Here is a 27,454-nt window from a genome sequence, read left to right as displayed (position 1 = left end):
GAGAAAGAGTAACAGAATCCAATTCAAAAGCAGCTGGTGGTATCTCTTGAGTAGTAACAAGTTTTAATGTCCCTTCTTGTATTCCCATTTCTTATGATCTTCATGACCACCCTTCTTGCCATGATGATGATGATGGTGATGATGCTCATGACCATCGTGGTGACCTTTGTGTCCCTTATGATCATGATGATGATGGCCTTTCTCATGATGACCTTTTTTACCATGATGACCCTCATGATGATGGTGGTCATGATGTCCTTTCTTAAAGTGACCACCCTTCTTATGTCCATGTTCGTGATGATCTCCACCGTGTCCATCATGGTGACCATGATCGTGATGTTCGTCAAAGAATTCCTTATCCTTCTTGTACTCATCCTTCTTATTTACCTCGTGATGGCCATGAGTGCTGTGGCCTTTGCCATAGTGTCCTTTCTCGTGGAACTCATGACCCTTCTCTCCCTTTTCACCATGATGGTGCTCATGATGATGACCATCGTCGTGATGATGATGCTTCTTGTGTCCTCCGTGCTCGTCATGATGTCCATGATGATCCTCTTTGTGATGATGTCCTTTCTCACCTTTTCCGTGATCATGGTGATGCTTATAACCCTTGTGACCATGATCGCCATGTTCATGATGATGACCGGAATGATGCTCCCCCCCGCCGCCATGTTCATGATGATGGCCATGATGACTGGCGGCTACCTGAAGATCGTCGTAATGATTCCTGGTAATTTCACGTGCGGTGGTCACGCAATTAGTGGCAATATAAATTGCTACAAGAATTGTTATTAGTGGTAATACACGACGTAGTGAAACCATGATAACAATTATATTGAATACTCAATCTTTTAGTCACATTAATAATCGTCTTAGCGACTAGTCTTCTTAATAAAGCGTCCAAGCGCTTTCTAGCAATGCAAGCTGTATGATGCAGCGATTCGTGGGGTGTTATTTATATTGCGATTCTGGTGCAGTGAGCCATCAAATTTTGTAAGAAGAAGTATATATTTTTATAAATAAAAGATGAGTGGGGGAGTTCCATTTCATTTCCTCCGTTGCGGTAAGTTATATGAAGTCTGTTCTATTTTGTAATTTACCACTTGTTTAAAGTTATATAAATGGAATTACGTGATACTGATTAAACTTCCTTTATTGATTTTCAATAGTTCGCTGAACCTACGGTAGAAAGTTACACTGTGTCAATATTGTCTTTTATTGTATAAATTTAAAACCAAATATAAAAAATTAAAATAAATATTTCTATTAAAACAGTTATGAGAGAATCTTTATTCTTATAATTTAATCCAGATTTATATACATCTATTATAGTCAACAGAATATGGGTTATCATATATCATTTTATACATCTCTATAAATTATTAAAAAATATTTTAACGATTTTATAGGTTTTAATTTTCAGTGCACGGAAAAACTTGACGTTACACTATTAATATTCCATTAATTCTTTCAAAATATTCACATTTAATTAAATATTCAAATTTAAATTTGATATAAAAGATAATATTGATATAAATATTCATATAATATCTCCATAACATTAGTTAAGACCAGATACAGTTAAGACTCGATGCTGCGTGCATTAATAAGGTATTTTTCAGAATGTTAAAGTGTCTTAACGTTTCATGCTTATCTATGTGTTTATCCTGTCCTAGTCATATATTTATTTAAAGAAAAATTTATATGTTCGATAAACTTTTAATTCTTTAATATGTGCATTAGATAATATTTAATCTTTAAATGTAAAAACATTAATAAAAGTATAATAATAAATATGTAGGATATTTAGGTAAATATTTTATAGATAGATATAAATAAAATAGTAAAATGCAGTTCGTATTCATGAGGCTTGTATATTAAAAGCATAATTTCATTTGATAACAGCTAAATACAATATCGCGTGTTTTGATATAAGAAATAGTAAATATATTATTTCAGATAAACATTATAAGAGTAAATATATTATTTCAGATAAACATTATAAAATTTCAGTTATAAATATATAGGGGTTATTAGAAGAAATAATGCATTCAGTTATGGTTGGTATAGGGCATTTTAATTTTTCAGTAACGAAGTAAATCCATTATTATTTGACATCTTAAAAATAATCAACGAAAGAACAATAAACAAATGGTGCAACAATTTATTCTTTTTGTGTCGCACTAAATTGACAAGTTTTATATCGTTAATGATGATGATGGTGGCCGTGGTGACCGTGATGGCCATGATGCCCGTGATGGCCGTGATGTCCGTGATGGCCGCCATGGCCGCCATGGCCGCTCGAATAACCATGCTTTTTGCCGCCATGATGTTCATGCTTCTTTCCGTGATCTTCGTGGTGATGATGGTGTTCTTCGTGACCATGTTTGCCATGATGACCATGGTGATCTTCATCGTAATGCCCTTTATCATGGTGACCCTTCTTACCGTGGTGATCTTCATGATGACCAGAATGATGATGTCCGCCTTTCTTGTGGTGACCTTCCTTGCCATGGTGATGTTCATGATGATCGCCATGCTTCTCATGATGGCCACCCTTATGATAATCATCGTAGAATTTATGTTCCTTGTGGAATTCATCTTTATGGGATTTGTGATGATAGCCATGAGTCTTTTCGCCCTTTTTATGACCCTTTCCATGACCGAACTTCGACTCTTTATGGCCGTGTTCGTGCTCGTGATGATGACCGTGCTCGTCGTGTTCGTCGTGATGACCTTTCTTATGACCGCCATGCTCGTCATGATGACCCTCATGATGTTCTTTACCATGATCGCCATGTTCTCCCTCTTCGTGATGATGATGTCCCTTATGGCCTTTATGACCCTCTTCACCGTGTTCTCCATGGTGATGAGAATGATGCTCATGACCTCCACCATGTTCGTGATGATGGCCACCATGGCCACCATGGCCACCATGGCCACCATGGCCATGGCCATGGTGATGAGTATCAGCCGTCTCCAAATCTCCTTTTAAACTTCGGACATCTCGCGCCGAAGATATGGCAATGACTGTGCATATCACAGCCAATCCCAAAAACAAACATGAACCTACGTATTTAGCCATGTTGGAACTCTGTAGAACCAACAAGTGCAATTGACTGCCCAACAATCTTTAAAGCAAAGCTTATATACCTGCGGTTCCACCAATGCTTTGTACGTAATCACTTTCGTTCCTTCGCTCTTGTTCGGACACAATATAGCACTCGTATTTCGTAAAACATTTGTTCGTATTATATATTATTGCTTGAATGCGCTGTTAATTATATAGAACTATTGTCAATCTCAAATTACTTAATAAACTTGATAGAAAAATAAAAAAGAGAGAAACAAGAGAAAACAAATTAAAAGATATGCAATTATGTTATTGTTACATCATTTATACATTAAAATTATATCAAAACTTGTTAAAAAATATTAAGCAAATTGCAACATGCGTGTAATATACGAACATGTAATGTATATATTTGAAAAAATATTATCTTTCACACATATGCAGTAAAATTTTTATGAAATATTTTTTCAAAACTGAAACTTCAAACATAATAGTAAAAAACGAACGTTTTGTTAAATGACGTAAAGAATATTATATCAATTAATTTTGAACATTTTGTTAAAAATAAATAACGGAAATTTACAACCCTCGAAATCCAATTAATTTAAATATAATAGTCCGTCAGAGAGGGAGAGAGAGAGTGTTAGATGCATTTAAAATAATGAAGCTAATATAGAATTTTTTGATAAATAAATAAAAGCTATCTGCCAGTTTAACGATCGACGACCGGTGGAACGAGATGCAGCACAGCAGGACGATTTACCGTCTTTCATTCATAACCGTTCAATTTATTTCCGATGTCAATCGAAGTATTATTTTTTAAAAATTGTACTACTCGCTAACACACAATGGTAATGTCCGGTCATTTATACTACATCTCTACGTTTATCTCCAAATATATTAATCATATAAATTTCCTCCCATTGAATTGAAGTTATTGGAAATTAGCGTATTACCGTTCGGCTAAAAAAAAGATAAAAATGCATTATTTAGACTTTATAAACGTAGTTTGGTAAGCACTGCAACGATTTCAATGATATTATGTAATAGCCCGAGCGATTGTAGCGGGCTCACTGAAATCCGCATTACAATTTAAACAGGTTAAGGAGACATTAACTTTCGCAACGATCTAAGATCCAAGAAAGAACTCTGGTTACTCTCATATCGATTCTGCGATCAATATATAATCCGAGCGGGGCGACTAGCTAAATCATACCTACCGATCACAGCGACGAAGTCAAATATCTCTCATTGATATTGGACCAAACAAGAACACAAACACAACACGCGTGATGAACGGATTGGTGGCGATCTGCCTGTTGGCAGTATGTATCGCCTCCCATTACGTGACTATTGCACGTGAGATCAGCAGGGCGCATTACGACGATCTGCAGGTAGCCGCTTCTCATCACCATCATGAGAGCGGCCACGGAGGCGAGCATCATTCCGATCATCATCACGAACATGGCGGGAAAGGTGACAAAGGCTACAAGTCGGAGCATCATGACGATAAAGGAGAAAAGGGACATCACGATAAAGGAGGCCATTCTGGACATTATCACGAGGACGGAGGTCATAAGAAGCATCATCATCATGACGATGGCTATTATGGCGAACACCACAAGGGTGAGAAGGGAGAGAAGGGTCACGCATTCCATGAGAAAGGGGATTTCAAGAAGGGCCACAGCACGAAGGGACATCACGACGTTCACAAACTCGACGAGTTTAAGAAGGATAAGGAATTCTTCGACGAACATCATGATCATGGCCATCACGAAGAACATGGTGGCCATCATCATGAACACGGACATAAGAAAGGTGGCCACTTTAAGAAAGGGCATCATGACCACCATCATCACGAAGATCATTACGGCAAAAAGGGTCATCATGAGAAAGGACATCATCATCATGATCATAAGGGTCACAAAAGCCATGGTGGACACGATGAGCATCATCATCATCATCATCATCATGGCAAGAAAGGTGGCCATGAAGACCATAAACACTGGGGATTCAAGAAAGGACATTAATACGGACATGCGGAGAATTATAATTTAGCTGCTATTACTCGTTGAGTTGCGTTGATTGATTGTCATCGCTGCATTAATTGTTGTACATGTCGACAAACAGAATAAATCTTTTCCAGTAGATATATTACACATCGTTTATATATTATCTCATATTGTATTATGTCAATTGACTACAAAATACGACCTGCATTTATTAAGTCATAATTTTCTTTGCGTATATGTTTTCTGCAAAAAAAATGTGCAATAGCCTGTATTAATCAAACCCTCATAACGCTATAGACGTATACTCGACGTAAAATGAAATTTGAGTTATTTCTGCAACCATAACGTGTGTTACGAAATCGGTAACTGTCGTAATAATTCAGTGGAGTTTCATGTTTTGTGCTACATCAGTCACGCTTCTGCGGTGTAACAGCTGTCACAAGAAAATATGGCCGCTCGTTACATGCTATTTCCATAAAACAATAGTACCGGCCAGTTACCGCATTCAGTGGTGCAATTGACACGGTTTTATATTTGTTTTATCAGGTGCTGGTTAGGAGTTGTATTTTTAATATTAACTATCTACATTATAATATTTGAATTGATCTCTGGTATTTTTTCTACAAATATAACATAATTCTACGTATATAACTCGATGATAATTTTCCAACTCTTTATTGCACATGATAAGTCATTCGTGTCACGGGTTAATTTTCATTACTTTTATAAATATATAAAAATTATTCTTGTATTAATAATAAATATATAAAATTATATATATAAAATATATAATAAATATATAAAAATTGTTCTCTGTAAGAATTACTCTAAAAGTAATTCTTGTATATACTTTAACATGTTTAAAAAATTAAAATAAAAATATAAGTTCTGTTCCCCTAAAAAATATTTATAAAGTACGTTAAAAAAAGAAAAGAATAGAGCTCATTATTTAGCCAAATATTTCTAATATTTTAAAGAAAAAAAAGCACAAGAAACAAATGATTATATGTATAAGGAATAATATTAGGATGGTCTCAGAACGTTTTTACTAAAATATTATGACAGTATAGAAGAATTTTGTTAAAAAAATATTAAAAAATTTAATTAGATACACACACACACATAAATCTGAAAATAATTTTATTGGACCATCAGAATAATCATGTAGGAATTTTGATATTCTAGCAATTTTGAAAGACATATATAATTGTTTTGTAGTCCAACAAAACTATTTTCTAATGTGTAAGTATAGTTAAATTTTTAGATATTTAATAAAATCGTTCCACATAGTTAATTGCATTATTTCTCAAAGTTAATATTACCTTAATTACATTTTCCATAATCATTCTAACCATAATGTAATAATATAATTTATAAGCAACGTTATATATATACGTATATAAAGCATCATTTTCAATATACGTAGCGAGAATCCGTATCATAAAAATACGATTAGAATTTTTTTTCTTTTTATTGCATGGTATAAATGACAATGAATATAAAATAACAGTAGATAAAATTACATTTTCCTTAAATTATACATGTTCGACAATATCAATCAACTTTGTCATACCCGTGTTTCTTAGTTAAACGCGTGCCTTCGTCGGAGCCGTAATTTTCATAATTATTATGAAAAGAATTTTCACCTTTTTCTTTATTATAGCCCCGTTCGCGATTCTGTATATGTCCATTGTCATAAAATCCTTTTTTCCCACTATTTCTATTATCAAACTTGGATTCATGATGTTTGCCTTTCTCGGATTCACCTTCCGCAGCGTTATGATGCTCGTCAGCAACGAAGTGCTTGTCGAAATAACCTTTCTTGTGGCTCTCATCATAGAAATCGGTATGCTTTTTATATTCATCCTTGTGGTAGACTTTATGAAAGCCGCTGGTCTTTTGCCCCTTTTTGTGGTATGACGTCTGCCCATAACTACTACCCTTCTCACTATTCTCAGTTTCATCGTAGCGGCCATAATTTCCAGCTACGTCGCTGTGTTCTTTTTTGCGCCCAGTTTCGGTATCGTAATGCTCTGAAAGATTCAGCAAAAAGTAGTCTCACCCGGAGTAAATACATTTTATGCAAAAACATACATGTTTAAAAGTGTATTGAGAAAATCAATGTCTGTAGAAAAAATAAGCAAAAATCCACCTTGTTGCCTGCCTTTATCATGCAGTTCGCGTTCACCCACGTCAAATTCCACTCGTTTGTTGTACCCTTTGTCACCCTTTTCTCCATGAGCGGAATTCTGCGCGGCCGAATACTTTTCACCGTGTTCAAACGAAACGTCGATATCTGAACGAGAGTTGTCGAGGCCGTGAATAGGATGGGTTGCTATAAAATCAACTGCTTTTTCGCGATTCTCAGGCACATGCCCTTTTTTCTCTTTTTTATCGCCGTCGTCGTTCTCATCGCTGTCATAATCGTCCTCATTCTCCTCGTTGTCGCTTCTCTTGTCGATATTTTTATCCGTTTCAAGCGGTTTAAATGTGTCAGGCACATAGTATGGCGCACGTGCAGTCAGTTGGGACAGCTCAAGCGGTTGCGCGTATTTCGCTAATTGGCCCACGCCATAATTAATGAATCCATCGCGCGGGTAAGGCTGGCGCGTTACGTACGGTGCAATTTCGTGCTTCGCAGTCGCATACGCGAGCGGAACGGATTCGTGCGACGACGCAGTTTCAGAAACGGTGGGCGCAACAGGTGCAGGACTGCCAACGATGTAATGCACTGCCGCCGGTGCATGGTAGTAACGTCCGCTTCCGTGATTGGTATACCGCATGTACAAGACCGGAAGACCCCCTTGCTGATTGTACGCGTATCCGCTTGCCGAGGTCTCCAGATCGGTCATTCTCATCTTAGAGACCTTCATGTGTGCTGTCCTTGCCGATGACGCACCATCGCCGCGTGTATTAGCTAACAGCAGGGCCAACACTAAACTCGCAATCATGCTAACCAAATCCCGCATCCCGGTAACCACGCCGGATAACAATGTTACCGTCTCGTGTCGCCGAATTGTCCGGCACTGTTATATCCGTTCGTCAACGTTATCACTTTATATACGCATGCCAGAAGGACACGGTTATCCTTCTGTCGCGTCGTGTAAGTGACACGCTATTTAGCGACGTGGAGAGTTTCATGGTCGCGTCGGTGCTTCAAATGCGGAGCGCATTATTAACGGTTTTTCTTTCACCACGACATTAGTCAATATCCCGACGGAATTGCGTAATAATTCGAAGAGTTACTCGTCGATTAATCGAATCTACAGAGAATATCTGAGTCTCAGTCATTTCATTTTTTTCGGTTGAAAAAATAAAATTCCCAAGCATTCGATTCCTTTTGTACAAATTGCAAGAATGTCTATATTTCACAACATTCATGCTCTCCGAAGCTGCAATCTAATCCCATGAGTTCGATTTGCATCACTGATCGACTAGTACCGTAAACCGCCGTTGATCTTGAATTGACTATACGCTACGATAGATACACTAAGGCCATGTGAAATCGATGATCGGTCTTCGGTTCGGCTGAACGATTGTCGAGCGATATAAAAGAGCTGGTATTATTGCGCGATTGTTACAGTGCATGCCGGCGCGTTACCACATCAGAAGTTACTGTCTTGTACCTAGTCTATCTATCTCTACGAAGATATATAAATATAATTTCGAGTAAATTCGTGAATTAGATTGGACTACCCGGGCTTCCAAGCAACGGGGATATCCACGAAACAAATGAAGATCTATGCAGCATGGTACGCCGCTTGCACTGTGCTCTGTGTTTGCGCGCATCCGTCGAGAGACCGATCTAACGAGATGTACATTAGCAGCTCGAGATCGTTCAATCCAAAATCAACATCTAACGCCTACGGTTTCGAGAAGCAGCTATCTGCGACTAACTTGTTCGAGATTCTCGAAGATAGTGAAGAGTTCGAGGAGAGGGGACCATCGACAATGAGAGCGATTGTTACGAAGGCAAAGATCAGTCCGGTCTTGTTACCCTTGATTATAGAACCTGAAGCGGAAATGTTGCCGGTCGGTTATAAGGGCGTGAAGCCACCTGGAGTCACCCATATGGAACTTGCGTTTGCGAAACCGCAAACCAGCCCGAATCGCAAAAGTGCGACCTTACGAGCCTCGGCGACGAACGACGGGAACTCTGGTAAATCCAACAGATTTAATCAAGATAACGATGCGCATTACGCTGCGTCAAAATATGAGACGCAAGTTGCGAGAGATGATCATGGTACCGACAGCCTCGCCGTCTTCGAGGTAGGTTCGAAGGGCGACACGAAAAAGGAGAACGAAAAGGTTGAGTACTCCGAAGTCTCTGGTGAGAGTAAAGGCCATTCCGAAAACGAGGATCGCGCGAAGAATCATAAAGAAGAAGTTGCGAAAAAGAAGGGAGCTATCTACGAGACAAGAGATGGTCACGAGAAAGCTCATAACACCGCCGGATATCGCAACGTTTATCACAAAGACGAGTTCAAGAAGGACGCTGATTTCTACAGCAACGGGCGTCGGAGTGGACATTTCAAGAACCATGGTCGATACGGTGAAAAACACGCTGCTGCTGAAGGCAAATATGCGAAACGCAGAAATAACGATTCCAGATTCATCGAGGTGGAAGCCAACAAGCAGAGAAACGAAAAAAAGATGAGACAACCGAGAAGCCTAAGATCACCCTAAGACGGATTCTTCGGGAACTTGGGCGGATTCATAAAGCAGGCAGGCTTAACGAGGGGTTGAAAGCTCGCTTTCAGCAACGACGGTCTATATTAACATGTATGACGCTTGCGTGAGTCGCAATAGCACAATATTATAGCCGCTAATTCAAAGATAAATATAAAAAGATTCGAACAAATGTACAATATACGTATTTAAACATTTATTGTATATTCAAACATTTATCGTATTCCGCCTCATTTAATACACGCGTTGCACATTTAGTGAAATATAAAATTATTAAACGCGAATCTTTTCTCTCTTAATTCTCACGTTTTATATTTACATTGATTGACTTTTTTATATTGTTTTTACATTTAGTTGATTAATGTTTTGCTAATAAATCCATTAAAGATAAACATACTATTTATTGTAATATTATTGTAATTTTGTAATTTCTTTCCCCCTACATAGAAAGAATTTGCTGGAAGATCTAAAATTTTGTTGGATACAGATCTGAAAATAATTTTGTTGGAAATTCAAACTAATTGCTAAAAGATTAAAATTTTGTAGAGCATGATCATCATTTTTTTAGTTTCTAACATAAATATTTTAATGGACCATAAAATTATTTTCAGATCTGTATCCAATAAAATTTTAGATTTTTCAGCAAAATTATTTTTTCCGTGTATTTGTCAAGTTGACAATATTTTTATTATTTTAACAATTTTCTATTTTCGCATGAAAATTGGCAGTCATAATTAGAGTCTCGGCAATAAATTTAATTTTCCACCTTCTCCAATTCATCAGTACGCAGTGAGTCTAGTTTTATTTATGCAACTGGCAAATGATCGAATATACGACCCAGCAGTAACCGCATTCGGCCGGCGGGCGGTTAATGGATATTAAACAATGCCCGCATTGTTGTACCGATAAATTGCAATCTTTCGCGAGTAGTCCTGCCGCGAAATGAGAATCAAGGCACATAATTGATGCATATACGAGTCTCCTTGCGTTCTCATTACGGACTCGCCACCGGAGCTCGCGAGAGCATTTCACTTGGATAACGTATACCTATCGGCCTCCTACCAACTTCACTGTAGTCTGACTACACTATATGTATGTATAAAGCCCGCATCCCCTTCGTGGCTCAGTGAGCTCGGGTTCCCCGCATTCATCAACAATAAGCCGCGGCACCTACCGTTCTCGCATACGTATCTGCGAGTACCACCTTATATATATATAATATGTACGTGTGTATATTCGCACGTAGCTACCACCCTCACGTAAACACGTCGTCGATGCGTGTACACGTGCACGCACGCGATGCTTGTATTATATGTATCTGTCGGCTATGTACACGGTGTATATAAAGGTGCATGTATATCGGAAGCGGTGGAACGCGGCGCGAATACATAAATCAGATGCCGCTCTGCAGGCTGCCACCCATATCACTTCGTACAACGGCCATGAATGAATAGAGCCGTGTTTGAGTTATCGTCCGACCTGGTCTTCTAGAAACTGCGGAACGTCGGCGTTAAGTTTTACCGTCCGGAATGCTCCTTAATAGAAGTGAAGCGCGCTCTCCTTTACGAATTTGCATAGAATTCAACATGGAATTCAAGAAAAGTAACAACAAACGTTATCTGAATTGTTTTATTTCGTTCAATCAACGTTTTCGCGAAACCTCAACACGTACGTAACGAACCATCAGATCTCGGATAATTTACGTCAAAGAAGTAGATCTGACAGTTTGCCTCGACAGAGACGTTTTATCCCGAGAAGAAATGCAATTTATCTTCTGATAATCTCCAATCCTTCGAAAGCGGACGTTCACCTCGTATCTTGCTCTCCTTCCTTTTTATTTGACCGTCGCACGTCCGATGCGCTCGTGTGATTCTCTGAGAACGCCTGATTTCGGGGATCTGATCGTCTTTTCGCGATAGTTTATTGTCACCGTTTATCTTCAATAGAAAAAAAACCCTAGCAGTGAAACAGCAAGAAAGTCTACCAAAAATACTACATTTTGGAGGCATTTGTTTCGCAATTTGTGAATAACACGAAGTACGCGATTATCGTAAAAAAATGACAGAAAAGTAGAGAGTATTACATCGTAGAGAAGTACAGGAGAAACGTGAATAATATATTTTAATTTTCCATCAAGCACATGTGTGTAGTCTCACGAGTTACAATTTATTATTAATATGCTAAAAAGAGCCAGGTAAGGGACTTTGGTTTTTATGCCGCTATAATATCTCGCGTATTACATCTTGTAAACGTATACATAAATAAACGAATCTAAAAATAATAAAAATGGAAAACTACACGTAAAATGTCAATCGACGTCAATGCAGCAGATCTATTGTGGAATGCATATAGGGGCGCTCCGAGGCGTGTGCATATTTTAATAAAGAATTGCAAAACCGAGTAGATACATGTTTTCAAAGAGGTCACTGTGACAGAAATATGATATCGATTTTGTCAAGATTTATTTGCCCAGTTGCAAGATGTGTGAAATACGAATCGCACCTTGGTGCATTTAGAAATCGGGACTATCATTTGCGCATCATAATGAAAAATTATTCCGTAAGTTCCATAAGTTCCATAAGTTCCATAAGTTCCTTATGTGAGATTTATGTTTTATAAAAATATTACAGAAATGAAAATACACACACATACATAATGTATTAATTTTAACAAATATTTTTCCAATCTGTGAAATAAGTTAAATCCTAAGTGTTATATACTCGTAAAAAAATCTCACTATAAACTCAAATTCTTGATACTTATATTTACATTTATTATCAGAAAAATTTATATTATATACATATATATATGTGTGTTGTATAAAAAAATATATGTATAATAATATGTGTAATAGAATCGACCAGTTTACAAGACACGATTGGCTCTTCCGGAGGACTATGACAATGTAATGACTTTCATGTGCGACGCATTCTACAAGGACGATCCAACCATGGTGAACATTGGTTTGAATAAACAGGAGCCTGCTTCATCATTACTACAAATTATGTACGATGAAATCCGAGAGGGTATGACGTTAATTGCTGAAGAAGAAGAAGACGAATGTATCATAGGTGCTGCGGTGAACGCCGGCTCTTGTCCTTGGGATCCCGACAAGTTCGTCGAGTTCGCTAGGTGCTGTGAATGCGAGCCGACCCGCGACGTGATCGAGTTCGAGGCTTACGTGACCGGCAAACCGAATCTCTGGGAACGCTATTGCGTTCTCAAGATCTTCGAGTGCAGCTATCTCGCGGTCAGGCCGGACTTCCGGAACCAGGGTATTGCTAGAAAGCTCGTGCTAGATAGCTGGTATCTCGCGCGCGATTGCGGCTATCGATTGTTCCGTGTTGACTGCAACAATAGGTAAGTCCAGCTGGCTGACCGTGGAATTCTGGTTAGGCTACAGACTCGTAAGGAATGCGAGTCGTTTCGGCGCGGTTCGCTCGCCTCGACAGGATCTTGAGTAATTTTCGCGACGGGCTGCATCAACGAGAAAGATCGTCGAACTCTATCCGTTGTACATCACGTGTAACAACGTAACTGTTACCTTGTAATTCAAACTGGAGACAGCTGATATATGGCTTCGTGTCGTATTAAAAGAATAACGATCGCTTTAATTAGAATTAGCAGGCGATGATTTGATGCGTCTCTTAGCGTATGAGCGTGTTACTTGATACGAAACATTATCTATCGTATCCTTGCATCTCATATATTACGCGAATAGGATCGCAACGTACAAAATTTAATCGACAGATTTACACAGATAAATCAGTAATCTGATATCTAATATGAGCATATCCGTTACAGATATATTGCACGAATTGCGAAAGGTTTCGGTTGGAAACGAGTATGCATAATACCATTTCATGAATATGCAAGGGATGGCGAACTTGTTTTTAAGCATATTAAGGAGCCACATACCGAAGTGCAGATTTATATTGATCAAGTTACATTTTGCAAGGATTATTGTCCACCTTATAAAACATGCGATAAAATTATTTCAGCACCAAAAATATCTGAAAAGGACAGCTAATGTTGCTTTGACTATTATCTACATAAGGCTAAGTTGCTTCATCAATAAAACGTTAATAAATATTTCATAAAAATATCATACTATGTAGTATCTTTATACCACAATACAATCCAGCGTTTTGTTACTTTGTGCTCTATTGTGAAGATAATTTATAAGGAAATTTGTACATTTTAAATGTATAAGTACTTTCCTCCATACGATTCCAAATTGCTAGTAAGTAAATATTTATAATCCACAGTCATTATGTGTATATTCTCTATTCATGCGATATCGAAATGAAGAAAAAAATTATAATAAAGCCCATGATGATAAGCGCAGGGCATTCTTGTGCCTTCAGTAGTCTGAAACAAAGTTCACTTTTTGTTCACTTTGATGACATACATCGATTTCACAAGTACTAATCCCGACAGTTGAGCTTATTGGAATAGTCTGTCAGAGCCGAGAACAGTGATTGATGAGTTCAACGGCAGCTTATCCCGCGAGGAAACTCCTTTGAGTACGATTGAATAATACATAGCGGCGCGCAAATGAAATTCCCGATATTTGACTTCTAAGCTCTATCTCTCGAACGAAAACCCGGCGGCTAAACTTCTGCTGCCTGCGAAATTACGATTGCTCGGAGTTGCGAGTGTACCGAACTCGGTTCCCAAATTTAAGCGGAAAGAGACGGATTCTCTTTTGCGTCTGGAACGTCTATCGAGTCTTCCCGAAGGGGGCATCATAGAATCGGTAATTGCCTGCTAAACAGGCTAGGCCATTCACCGATCAACTACCGTCATAAAACATTAATGATCCGTCCAACGAATTCTACTGCGTGTATACGCAATATAAAGCTGAAGCATGTTTGAAAATGATAAAGGCTAAATTGTAGGCTTGAGATAATTTATTGTCAATTACGTCAACTCATTTACAAAACAATTTAAGACGGATATTAACTGTCTACTAGGATCTATTATTACTGAACCTGTGTAAAATAAGTAGACCATTATCTTCAAGCAATAGTACTAAAGCAATAGAAAAAAGAGAATAAACGTTTAGTTGGTGCAACATTAAAAAAGTTTCCGTTTAATCTACGTCATAGATTCTACGATAACAAATTGCATAAATTTTTCATAAATTTTCATCATAAATCTAAAAAATTATTGTATTTATTACTACAATTTATTGACTTGATGACTGCAACTCTTTCAATTGCTAACGTTACGAAAATTAGGTTGTTAATCTAAAGAAAGTATAACGGTACGATTCAGGATACAATCTGCATTTGTGAGATAGCTTATTAAGAAAAATTGTTTATATAATAGTATTGCAATATTTGCATTTAAAATCATAAATAGTATTTTCATTTAAAATTATTTCGCTAATTTTCAATTTCAATAGAATACGTTTCTAAAAGCTTCCAAATGTATTTGCAACGCCATCATTAAAATGGTTTAAGTATACTGTCAATACAAAATGCTTACAATATAATTTTAGTATTTGCTAAGAATTCATGAAAATTGCATGCGTTATATTCTCATACAGATAAATTTATTTTCTATCCGTACGATAAGATCGCTGCAATAACTCGTTCCTAATTGAGATTGAATTCCGAATAATAGTCCGCTGCGCATTAATCGTTATATAATCAAATCTTCCACGATTGTATCGTAAATTGCTTTCAACATTAAATGGAGATAAAATGGATAAATTGCTTATAAAAAAAGATGCGCCGGAGGTTATTCTCGTCCTAGATTTCCTGCCAGACTTGTTTCTCATACAATATTCCAATTTTTATGTCAGAATTTATATAAAAATTTAAATGTAAAAGATCCGAATATCACAATACTATTGTATAACATGTTTATTTCAAATATATTCTTTTCTAAGGGCATTACATGCATATGTGTGGACAAAAGTTTTGTTATATATAGGTACAATTTATTTTTACTAAAATAAATACGATTTATGTAATAATGTACATATATGAATACACTGAGAAGAAAATGTACTAAATTTTAATAAATATTTGTTTGAATAGTGCCAGTTAAATATTTACTAAATATAAAAATATATTTATTTGATACAAGATCCGTTAACTTGATTTACCTATTATTATATTTATTTAACAAATATTCATTTTCCGTAAGTAAATGTTATATTAGTACTATTCAAACAATTATTTATTAAAATTGAATACATTTTTCTCTCAGTGTGTGTGTATTTTATAAGCTTTTTAAATTAGTATTTGTATTCCATTGCACGTCAGCATGTTGATTTATATATTCGCATTAACACGTGCCCTTGTCAGAGGTTAAGAAAATGGATAGGACGTGGCCAAGACGGATTAGGATTGAAGTAGAAACTGTTCGGATCTCTCAAAAACGATCTTGGGCCGATTCCGAAGCCGTAATGATTAATGGAGTTAGGGAGCTACGCGCACAGTTCCGTAATACCGTGGCAACTATCGAGTTGAAATTACAGTTGAGAAACTACACGGGGCGAGTTAGGGGAGCCGTCGTTGTCTCGATCGGGAAAGGATCCCGTCGTCTCTGTTTGGTTCCGCAGCCATCCGATCACGTACCAGGCTCGATTTGATTTTGATTCGACGTACACTAGAAACGCATTTAATACACGTGCTTGCGTGCCAGGCGCGCGTGCATCGACTAAGGATGAACGTTTTCCGTTGGCCGATACGGCGATAAGCTCTTACTTGTGTTGCTATGCCATTATACATATATATACGCGTGCGAGACAGAACTATAGAAACAGTTCAAAATATACATACATCTGGACATGTCCGAACAATCCGATTGCAATTACTAGTATCTATTGCAATTACTAGTATCTACTATTAGATAAAGATTGTAATTATTTCGTATAACTGTTTCAATTGCCATTTTAACAAAGCAATTTAATAAAACAATATTTTTTGTAATTATACCATCTAACAAAACAATATTTTTCCTATATTTGATTAAAACTTGAATTTTCGTCGATAGTGGTACAGCAGAAATAATTGCTCGCACATGTAATCGAAGTCAACGTTCTCACCTAGGCTTTCGGACAGTTTGAACGAGCTTAATCTGCATAATTTCAATCCTCAGCGCAGCACATACGTCTGTGTACCTACATGGAACTATGCGTTTGCGCATCGTAAATACTATTCTGAGTGAGTCCGCTAATATCGGCAATTGTTTGCTAAATTGAAATAGTTCAATATGAGACTTCCGGCCTTGAATCTTCCGCGATTGTAATCATGCGTGCAGACGTTAATCATAGCTTCTATCAACGATTCTGCTACGTTTGCAATATCTTCACGTCTTAATACTCTCAAGTACGAATGAAGTTCTCAGAACGGGATTTAATCATGTTAATCGACGTATTTCTAATCAAATTCATGGAAACGTACATTACTCGTAACGATCGTTTTCAATATATCGTGTTAATCCGCACGATCTCTTGCATTATATTAATTTTCCGTTTTATAGACAATTTCAAATATTCCATAATTTTACGAGGTGTTATATATATGTAGAAGCGTTATATAAGGACGAAAAACGCATTTCGTATACGAGCTACAGTTATTATACTGGTCATATATATATATTTCATGATAATTTCAATGGAATACAGAGCAGTGGCTTTTGCCTAGACATGTTAATGAGCTATTACATATTAATGAATTAAAAGTATGTGTATAATAATGATTAATTTGTTTACGACTTAAATTAGTCGGTAAATTAGTACCGTATATTATTATGCACTCAATGTGTATAATTTTAGTGGCAGTATTATAGCGTAAGCGGACGATTCCATATAATCCTTAATTAAAAAATACGAACTACGCATTAGAGTCAGTCGTACCACCTTAATCTTCTAAAGATGTTACGATATATTATATGAGAACGAAACAAAACGGCAAAATATTTTCTCTTTCCTCAAATTGTATTTTTAATTCCAATATTTTTACTATCAAACTTTGGCGAATATTACAAATAAGTGATTATAACTTGACAAACAGATCTCGGCAATCCACGAATAAATCAGTTTTTCCGTACGTTGAAATATACATGTACGATGCACCGTGTTCGCCATGTTTCCAGGTGCAACAGACAATATTAATCGGTAAAAGAATTGGATTTCGCTGTCTCGCAGTTCGCTACCCTTATTTCGTTTGCTCTTTTTCGTTGTGATATATTAAAGTCTAGATGTGAAAAATGTAAGCAGCCTGGATTCAAAGACGGAACTTCCTGGATTGAATGAATCGGAATTGAAATTCATTAAAATTTTTTTCATGTGTTTTTGCACTTATATAATGTTATAATTAGAAATAAGTATCAATAAAGTTACTTCAATGTCGGAAACTAAAAAATCAAGAGTTTAACTCTACTAATTATTTACGCAACATAAAAGGATAATGCACTTTTTGTTACAGAAATTCTATCAGCAAAAATAAAAAAAATATATATAATAAAATAGAAATATAATAAAATAGTTACACATATCATCCGATAAAATTATATGTAATTGTGCAATTATATACAGCAAAAATGTTACGATTGCCAAAACCGAAAATAATGATAATTTTCGCCCATCCAAACATTTAGTTGTAATAACTGTAAGATGGACATATCTTTACAGCCATAACCGTTAAAATATGCCAATCTTACGGTTATCACAATCATACTGATATAGTTCTTACATAAAAAAAATGCATTGATAGGATTTTTGGACGTGGCAAACGTAGCTGTTTTTTTCCGTGTATAATTAATATAATGAATAATATAGATAAACTAGACGTAATATATTATATAACTATAGATTATAGATACAACTATACACAAGCATATTCTTCACATCAGAAAGGTTTATAAAACCACAAAACTTCAAATTGTTCAGTATCGAGGTAAGTTTCCTTGAAATAATTTTTCTAGAGGTGAGCTTCTTGATTTTAATATCTTTTATCGGATTCAACATACAAACACATTTGAATATTACTCACCGAGTATTATTAACATGCGACAAGATCATAAATTAAAATGGAATTATAGAAAAAAACTTTACCTCGATTGAATCTACATAATGCTATTGATTCGTTCTATGGAGCCAGTCTAAGAGTGTCTCTTCAATCGAAACCATGCAATATACTGCACTGTGGTAATTCAGTATTAGTGTAATCCCTGCAGAGGATTAATTAAAATAATATGAATATTTTATTAACAACGTAAGTACACGCAATCTCATTCAATCGAGTGCTTTACAGAATATTAATAATTAAATTTATATTTTTATATAAAGGAAAAATGTTATTTTGCTCGGGCATATGTGTGTAAACGGTATATAAAAAGATATTAATTATTTTAAATATTAATAGTATTAATTTTTATATTTAAATATAAAAATTGATTTTATATTATTTCGAAAGATTATGTCAAAAAACAGAAAAATATAATTTATCACGTCATTATATATAATATCTATCTTGTAATTTTTCGATTGTAAAATAAAGTTATTACGTTTTTTCGACATACATATAGTATGTATTATTTTCTTACTTCAAAAGTGACACAATTAAAGAAAAATTAATCCTTTTTTGAGTTGTAATTATTTTGATATTGTACAAAATTATAACAAATCCTGAATGATTTATTAAAAGTGGCATAGCTTGAATTATCAACAGTTTATATTTACTTTGATCAGTTAAAATAACTAAATCTAAATTAAAACAATTTCTTCAAATTTCGACCACCTGTCTTGACTTTAAATGTTCTCTATAAAATTTTGTAAGACTTTCCTTTTTATTTACAAAGACGACATAACAGAAAATGTATCACTTTTGTAGAAGCTATTATTACCTCTTTGAAGACCCTTAAAATGACATATAAGTGCTAAACGGATTGTAAAGTTAAGTTAGTTTACTGTTGATAATTAATAGCGTAATATTTACTTATAGGATTCATTCTTAGTAATAACTCGAAAATCACATTTTGAAGTAAGGAACAATATTATTCTCATATATAGTGGTTAGAAGTTAAGTATATATAATTGTCAGTCTTCTTGCTCTACTCACAGAATGAGACTAATTACTGCTATCTCCCCAATTACCATCCTATGGATTCTGGTTACAAGTAACCTAACATGCAGTGAAAGGCTATTGATTATTACCCCAACTCCATCCTACAGTCATCAGATAGTATTTCGGGTAATATGTCTCGCTTTGAATAAGCGAGGACACGAAATAGTAACATTGACTCCTAATGTCTTAAACGATACTGGCATAACTAATTATACGGAAATAGACTTCGGCTTTATATACGAAAAAATTGATGATACTGACATGAGTCAGACCCGTTGGAATCTCACACAATTAGCGGGATTAAAAACAAGGTTACTAACATTAGGTCATAATATCGCTGAGGATGCTCTTAGCCATCCAGATCTCTTGAAGTATTATACGAATAGAACTGATATGCAATTTGATGCAGTAATAGCGGAGATGATTATGACTCCTGCGATTTACATGCTAGCGCACAGATTTAATGCACCTTTAATAGGTAAGAGATTAAATAAAATTATGTAATTATTAACTAATGATATTATGTGTTATGAAAAACAGGAATTGCGAATACGGAGTAAACGCGAACGATATTATTACAATATATATTAGAATAGTGATAACTCATTTCCTGTGATAGTCTGATACATACTTACTAACGTCGTATTACAACACGAGACTACAGAATACACACGCTGTAAAAATATTGTTACATATTTTCGATGTTTTGGATATAGGGAAGAGTAAGAAAATTGCAAATACCTAAAGAAAGTGAAATGAAGTTGACAATTATTATTATAATAACTATAAAAGTTTTTATTTAAAAGATATATTGGACTTCAACTACAATAATTAATATAATATATATTATAATTTTAAATACATAAATACAAAATCCGATTCGGAATTTGTTCCGTGTGGTGGATTAAACAAAATAAACAAAAACGTTTTGTTTAAAATTACAGTTTATATTAATAATATGTTAATAATATGAATGTTAATTATTGAAATTCAAAGTCAATTAAATGAAATATATTTTTTGAATAAAGACTTCTACATATAATTCATAAATAATCGGTTTCACTTAACTTTTCCCTTAGATATTCGCATTTCCTTCACTCTCTTCTAACAGCTATAAACGGTGTTACTCAACGAGTTTTATAACTACAGGTATCATGTCTATGGACTTACAAAACTGTCATCGTTTCACTCTTGGTAGTCCCGTGCTACCATCGCATTCCTCGAATTGGGAGCTCGAAAATCTCACAGGATTAAATTTACCATTTTGGAGGCGATTGATAAATTTCATCAATACTTGGTGGAGTATTCATTCATGGTTTAATAATTTCGCGATCAAACAGCAAAAGATTGCCGAAAAGTATTTCGGTAATAATATACCACATATCACTGACGTTGCGAAGAATATGAGTCTCGTCTTGATCAATCAAGAACCGTTACTTGCATACGCGAGACCCGAAATACCTAATATCGTTCACTTCAGTGGGCTGCACATCACAAAGACACCGCCGTCGTTACCAAAAGTAGGATACTTTGTAATATAATTATCGATTAGTATAAAAATTCTATTTCTTATTACAGATTCTCGCGCGCTTTAATGCAATAAACAATTAAAAAAAATATATATATATATATAATACAATAACTTTTATAAATTAATATTTTCATAAAATTTTTCATCTACAGAATTTAAAAGCGTTCTTGGATAGCGCGACAAATGGCTTCGTTTATATGAGTCTGGGATCAAATACAAAAAGCAAATTATTACCGAAGAAAATATTACAGATTTTTGCCAACACTTTTGCCAGTTTATCGTATAAAGTACTGTGGAAATTCGAGAACGATAGCTATCATGTTCCTCCTAATGTTTTTATTTCAAAATGGATCCCGCAGCAGGGTGTGCTGGGTAAATTGAAGCAGACAAGCTCGTATTTTATAAAAATTAATACCGAGATTATTAATTGTTTCTTCTATCCTTATTTTAGCTCATCCGAACATCAAGCTCTTCATTTATCAAGGCGGGCTGCAGAGCACCGAAGAAGCGGTTCATTACGCCGTCCCGCTCATAGGAATACCGTTTGTCTTCGATCAGGTGTACCAAGTTATGAAAATGGTTTCTCTGGGAGTTGCAAGATACCTAGACATAGTCCGGCTTACGGGGTCAGAATTGCACGATGCTATAATAGAAGTCATAGATGATAAAGGGTAATTACAATGTCAATTATTAGTATATGCGCGCGCATATACGAGCATGTATGATAATGAATCTCCATGTGGATAGAGAACAACAATCGCGATGTTCACATATAATAACTAACATGCACACATATTTGGCGTTCTGTTTGCAGATACAAAGATAGAATGTTGGCGCTGCGTGCTCTCACAAAGGACAAGCCCTACGATAGCTTAGAGAATGTTATATGGTGGATCGAGTTCGTAATGCGTCACAATGGCGCACCTCATTTACGTTTCAATGGAGTCGATATCGCGTGGTATCAGCAATTCGATTTAGATGTCATTGTATTCCTGACGATAACATTATTTTTAGTTTTATGCGCTATTTTAGCCATTATAGGATGGGTTTCGAAAAAGTTATATAATACGCATTATAATAATATAAGCAATCGATACATGTGGCTTAAAAATAAGATAAAATCGGAATAATCAAATTGTGTAAAGTGAAAAAACATCCAAGTCATTATTGTGTACTTTTTTATTTTTCTGTGTATGAATTTGAGCGTAATTTGACTTAACAATAGAATTGTTTTGAAATAGAATCGTTTAAACTATGAAATAGTTGTGAACCTCTTTTATCCCTCGGGCATTTGCATGTGAATTTTACAGTGCTCATTTATACGAAAAATAGGGAAGCATGGAAGTCGGAGAAAGTGAGAGAGGGTAAATTTCGGCAAGAAGAGAATACTGTGAATATAAAACTGGAGGTTGAGTGAAATGGGTTTTGTAAACGCACGAAATTACATCCCAAGGCCCATTATGTTCATTTGCGCGTAGCTTTTGCAGATTACGAGATATAGGAAATAAAGGAACTAATAAAAGCCTAAAAAAAAGCAAAACCAAAGAAGCTAATTACATTACATTCTATAATTACGAGAATATATAATTAGATCTGTTCGCGTTGTTCGAAATCCCCGAAGATTTTCAAACTTAAAAAGAGTTGAGTATGTATATAAAATAAAAGTTTGGGAGACTATTTTATATATATCTTAGATTTGAATTGTATTCATCGAAGCCTTTTGAATACTTTGTTATTAGATAAATATATCTCTTTTTAAGCTATATTTTGATCTAACAAGAAATAAAATTACATATTTGGGTATTGAAGAGAGAGAAAGCAAAGATGCTAAGTGCAAAAAGTAGAAGCAATGCGAACAGATCTATTGTTATGCATAAAGTGAGTTCGGGGAGACGCTATTAGCGCTATTTACATCATTCTATCCTTGTTTCTAATAAACGATGAAGATAGTGACACAAATAGCGCTAATAGCGTCTCCTCGAATGCATCCCTAGTCGTACTTCCGATACATCCTCTCGATACATTCCCTGTGATCTTGTAGAAATTCAAAACTTAATTAGTTTCGGAAATGGTACTAAGTGTCAAATGTTATTGTTAACATGACCGATGCATTTCGAATATCCGGTTAATGAGACTCCCTTTGCCATCGGTCCACGCGTCCATTTGGCAGATGGACCTAATTCAGAGTGCAAGGATCCATTAACACGTATATTCGCCCCAAGGAATGTATAGCGTGATAATGTATACGATGCTAACATCGCGCACGTACACAGGGCCAAACGCCAAGCACACGTATTCTATGAACATTGCAACAACAATTAGGAAACCCCTTTGCCATTGGGTGGAATACATATCTACGGCTATTTCAAGTGCCTGTGTGAAACCTATGTGAATGGGGAACACGTACACAGGTACACATGGCACCGATGACTATGGCATTCATCGCTATTGTAACATATAGTCGTGCATACGCTATTCATATCGCGAAAGCGAAACATTGACTAATCAGGATATCGATTCAGAATTTGATATAGAATTGAAAAAAAATTTTCAATGTTTTAATCCATTATAAGTAATTTACCTATCAATTTACGTGTCAATTGCAACGATAAAGTTCTTCTTCTTTTTCTTTTTCTTACGTTACTATAGGAAGAAAGCCTATATGTTACCTACAATATAAGTTAAATCTTAAAAATTTGCTCATTCTTTAGTTCTCAACGCTGACTGAATTGTACATAGAAGTTTTTAACGGCAAGAAAAAAATAATTAAAGAGATAGACGATTAACGCTCAGATAGTAGTTTTTACGGCATACGAATTTTCAGTCGATCTGGCGCGATTAGCGCGGAAATGAGGGACTCGGAGGCCAAAAATGGCACGGGTTACATAGCCTGCCGTAAATAACATTGAAGTCTATTTAAACTTTTTCAATTATTTTGATATCTTTTACCGGCAGCGATCCTGGGACCGGCATCGGCCACGTTATCGAAGCCGGAGGAGAACGAAGGTCTTGTCTTCTCCGTTCATCTCGCGCACATCCTGACAACCGTCGCGCTCGCTTCCACTCTTGGTGGACGTTTCATAAATAAGCCTTTGTGCGACCCATCTGGAAATTGAATTGGAAAGTTCGCCTCGCCCACATCGTGGGCAAGCTGAAAACGACACCGCGGCGCAGATCGGCGCGCACGACTAGTGGCAACGTCAATTTTCTGGACGATTTTTCCCTCCGCCTCGCGCCGGTCCATCGTCGTGGCGCGCTTCGTTTATTCGCATTCAACCGGTTGAAATCTCATTTATTACCCGTACCGTATGCAATTTTGCCCCCGATGCTTTGCCGCGCTGCGCCGCCGAGCCACCGGTAGCAGTCGGTCGGCTTTTGCAACCGCGACGCGTCGTACGACGACAAAACCGCTTCGCGCGCGAGGCAACGTAATTTCTGGCGCGTTCGCGAATAATGCCTGCTCGCTTCAATTCACCGCAGTAATATACGGAGTGATCCGGCCATTATCATCAACGCGCCTCGGTGTTTATTGTATTTGTCGTCAATGCTGCATCGCGCGCCACGACGATAATGCGATTCGTGATGTGGACGCAATGCCGACGAAAGCAACATCTCGCAGCGCGATATGCGCCTTGTTTGCGTTACACTTGTCGACTGTTAATGTAAATCTGATTTTCACCATGCATTCAATCGTTAGATGCATTACGATTTTGCTACAGAACGACACTCTATGTCGATAGTGAGCAGAAATTTTGATCGGTGATTCGAGCGAGCTTCACTATTTATTTCGGAATGCACAGATTCCATGATTAAAGCTTAGTAAAAATTTATTACTTCAAGAATAAAATAGAAAAAGATTAATTATTCATCGCACAGCGAAGTTATATATACATATAATACGTACGACGTTGATCTGTAAAAAAATTATGTAAATAATACAAATATCAAAAATATACTTCAGATGTGTATATCTCTTCAAAAATAAATAAATAAATATTTCTTTTTATTAACTGCAGCATCTCGAAAAGCGGATTGAATGGCATAACTCTTTATTATGGAAAAGAGAATCACGCTTTATCGACGCACCTACGAAATTATCTCAGAGTTTCGGTACTAATACGGTCTCCGCAAAACGCTTTCTTATTAGTCTATTTTATTCCGTTCCACCTACAACGGCGAAGATTAAATGGATTCGCGCGGCAATTTGTGGATCGATAGATTTTAACGCACTTGGCAGACCTCGCCGAGCGGCATTGGACTGTTTCCAACCGGAACGTTCTGGAAATGTAGTTAGCTTGGTACGTAATTGGTATTCTTGACGCAAAAATTCATTTACGAAATCACTGAGTATAAAAGGAGAAACGGGAGATATCTCAAATAAATAACATGAGCATTTAATTTCGTAATTTTGTAAACCCTAAATAAAAATCTTGATACAATTTAGTTCAGTCATTTCCTGTTTTTATTTGCATTCGTCTCCGACTATAATATTTTATGTATAACTATTTAAAAGACGTATCTCGCTGTTAAATCCTGGAGAGGAAAGCAAACAATCGAGAAACTGACTGATACTTATAAAATGATAATGTGTCGCGATGAAAATGCTGTCAAGTAGTGTAAGAACAAGGATAGCAGATATAAGCATGTCCACTACTCAAAGCAAACTTTATAAAATATTCTAGCAACCTACACTCGATATCTCATTGGTTGAGATACTTATGTTCTATGCATGTGCTTTTCTATCCATTTATATACTTTTAGCTTTATGAGCTGTTTTGAAGTTAAAAAGTCTCTTCCTGTCCCTCCTCCTTGATTTGTTTAAATCTACCCGCTAGAGGAATGTAAATCTCTATCATGCAAATATAATTACGACCTGGTTCAGAATTTACCTTCACCGCACTAACGCAAGAGCAAATATTTACGAGCAGGTCGCTCGAAGAAATCATCGACCGTGAAGGAAGTGCTCCTTCTTCCCTGCCGTACACTTTTGTTAAAAGTTACTTATATACTTCATTATTTTTAATGAAAAATATTCTATTACGTTTTCATTCTCTCTCTTTCCCTCTTTCTCTTATACCGAAAATGTCACTCCTATTTTTTCTTCGTTTTAACTCTCTTCACTCTTCCTCTCCAATTAATTCTCCTTTGTGTTATACTATCTCTTCATTATGAAGGAAATGGAAGCGAATGATCTCTAAATACGAAGCATTCTATTCTCGCTTGCACCTTTCCATTTTCATTCGTACCTTCACAAATTGAAGACGCGTAATACTTCTCATACGCACACGGCTTCTGACAGAGTGCCTTGTCTACTATCTGTAATTATACTGAACTTCGTGCCGTGACTGCGGAAACCTTCTCTATTCTGAGAACGAATTAAAATAAATCTCAGAGATAGCGGCTGCTGGTCTGGCGGGCGAAAAAGATCTTGTTGGCCAACATAATAAGAGCTATTTATAGAATACTTTATGAGTGTCTAGGAAATGCGCGCGAGGAAGGAATTCATACAAATTATAAAAATTCAAATATTGCAGTCAGATGCGCTGCTGTATTTTAAAACATTTAATTTTTTAATTACATTTCTTTTAAAAATATCCGAACGCTTCTTTCTTTTCGGTATAAATTTATAAAATTAACATATTTATATTTAATTTATATGTATATTGTCAATTATTATAAACATTAAAAGTAAATTTAAACAAGAATTTCTATTTATTCCTTATTTTTCTTCTTTTTCTGCAATATTTAATTGTTTACCAGTTTATCAGAAATACTGCTGTGTGCTGTATTTTCTACGTATATTTTATCCCACATTAAGACTAATGTCGTTTACTCAATAATTGCGCCCGATTAACACGCTTTACTTTTATTAACATTGGTAAAAATTCAACGATGTATTCGTTAGTTTAAATCTCAAAATTAAAGTCAAATCCGGCTTTCAGAATGAAGAGCGGATATACTTCGTTTTAGTTTGACTTATTACTGTTTCACGCCGAGTTTGTAGTACCGAACGAGAAATAAAAATCCGGCTTAGCGTTCCAAGCGGACTATTGGTTGCCTG

At 35.9% G+C, this 27,454-nt stretch overlaps 4 protein-coding genes across 4 annotated transcripts; 2 read left to right on the top strand and 2 right to left on the bottom strand.

The window, feature by feature from the left end:
- Positions 1-11: 11 nt before the first annotated feature.
- LOC108758910 (histidine-rich glycoprotein-like) lies at positions 12-3,101 on the bottom strand. Its single transcript, XM_018504133.1, has 2 exons — positions 2,236-3,101; positions 12-701 (listed from the first exon to the last, which is right to left on the bottom strand). The coding sequence occupies exons 1-2, from the start codon at positions 3,083-3,085 to the stop codon at positions 64-66; spliced, it is 1,488 nt and encodes a 495-aa protein (XP_018359635.1). The 5' UTR covers positions 3,086-3,101; the 3' UTR covers positions 12-63.
- A 1,193-nt stretch (positions 3,102-4,294) lies between these two features.
- On the top strand, positions 4,295-5,632 carry LOC108758909 (histidine-rich glycoprotein). Its single transcript, XM_018504132.1, has one exon. It carries the CDS (start codon positions 4,366-4,368, stop codon positions 5,101-5,103), a length of 738 nt encoding a protein of 245 aa, XP_018359634.1. The 5' UTR covers positions 4,295-4,365; the 3' UTR covers positions 5,104-5,632.
- Positions 5,297-8,054, bottom strand: LOC108758578 (uncharacterized). The gene is made up of 3 exons (XM_018503577.1): positions 7,238-8,054; positions 6,732-7,118; positions 5,297-5,328 (listed from the first exon to the last, which is right to left on the bottom strand). Exons 1-3 carry the CDS (start codon positions 8,052-8,054, stop codon positions 5,297-5,299), a joined length of 1,236 nt encoding a protein of 411 aa, XP_018359079.1.
- A 919-nt stretch (positions 8,055-8,973) lies between these two features.
- LOC108758875 (uncharacterized) lies at positions 8,974-22,935 on the top strand. Its single transcript, XM_018504079.1, has 8 exons — positions 8,974-9,705; positions 12,629-13,134; positions 13,579-13,782; positions 19,916-20,340; positions 21,012-21,382; positions 21,546-21,765; positions 21,845-22,064; positions 22,208-22,935. The coding sequence occupies exons 1-8, from the start codon at positions 9,037-9,039 to the stop codon at positions 22,521-22,523; spliced, it is 2,931 nt and encodes a 976-aa protein (XP_018359581.1). The 5' UTR covers positions 8,974-9,036; the 3' UTR covers positions 22,524-22,935.
- Positions 22,936-27,454: the final 4,519 nt, after the last annotated feature.

This window comes from Trachymyrmex cornetzi, unplaced genomic scaffold, assembly GCF_001594075.2.
Source record: "Trachymyrmex cornetzi isolate Tcor2-1 unplaced genomic scaffold, Tcor1.1 scaffold16, whole genome shotgun sequence".
NCBI lineage: Eukaryota > Metazoa > Arthropoda > Insecta > Hymenoptera > Formicidae > Trachymyrmex > Trachymyrmex cornetzi.
The sequence above is the reverse complement of the archived record's forward strand: the minus strand, read 5'-3'. Positions and strand labels throughout refer to the sequence as shown.

Excerpts from the sequence above, each read along its gene's own strand:
- LOC108758910 (XM_018504133.1), bottom strand. The coding sequence starts at position 3,085 with ATGGCTAAATACGTAGGTTCATGTTTGTTTTTGGGATTGGCTGTGATA. Across the intron at positions 702-2,235 it reads CGGGCATCATGGCCATCACG|CCGCCAGTCATCATGGCCAT; the intron begins GTCACCACGGCC and ends ATCTTCAGGTAG.
- LOC108758909 (XM_018504132.1), top strand. The coding sequence starts at position 4,366 with ATGAACGGATTGGTGGCGATCTGCCTGTTGGCAGTATGTATCGCCTCC.
- LOC108758578 (XM_018503577.1), bottom strand. The coding sequence starts at position 8,054 with ATGCGGGATTTGGTTAGCATGATTGCGAGTTTAGTGTTGGCCCTGCTG. Across the intron at positions 7,119-7,237 it reads TGATAAAGGCAGGCAACAAG|AGCATTACGATACCGAAACT; the intron begins GTGGATTTTTGC and ends TGAATCTTTCAG. Across the intron at positions 5,329-6,731 it reads GGGCTATAATAAAGAAAAAG|AAAACATATACGCAAAGAAA; the intron begins GTGAAAATTCTT and ends TTTTTTTTGCAG.
- LOC108758875 (XM_018504079.1), top strand. The coding sequence starts at position 9,037 with ATGAGAGCGATTGTTACGAAGGCAAAGATCAGTCCGGTCTTGTTACCC. Across the intron at positions 13,783-19,915 it reads AAAATTATTTCAGCACCAAA|TAACCTAACATGCAGTGAAA; the intron begins AATATCTGAAAA and ends TCTGGTTACAAG. Across the intron at positions 22,065-22,207 it reads GAAGTCATAGATGATAAAGG|ATACAAAGATAGAATGTTGG; the intron begins GTAATTACAATG and ends TTCTGTTTGCAG.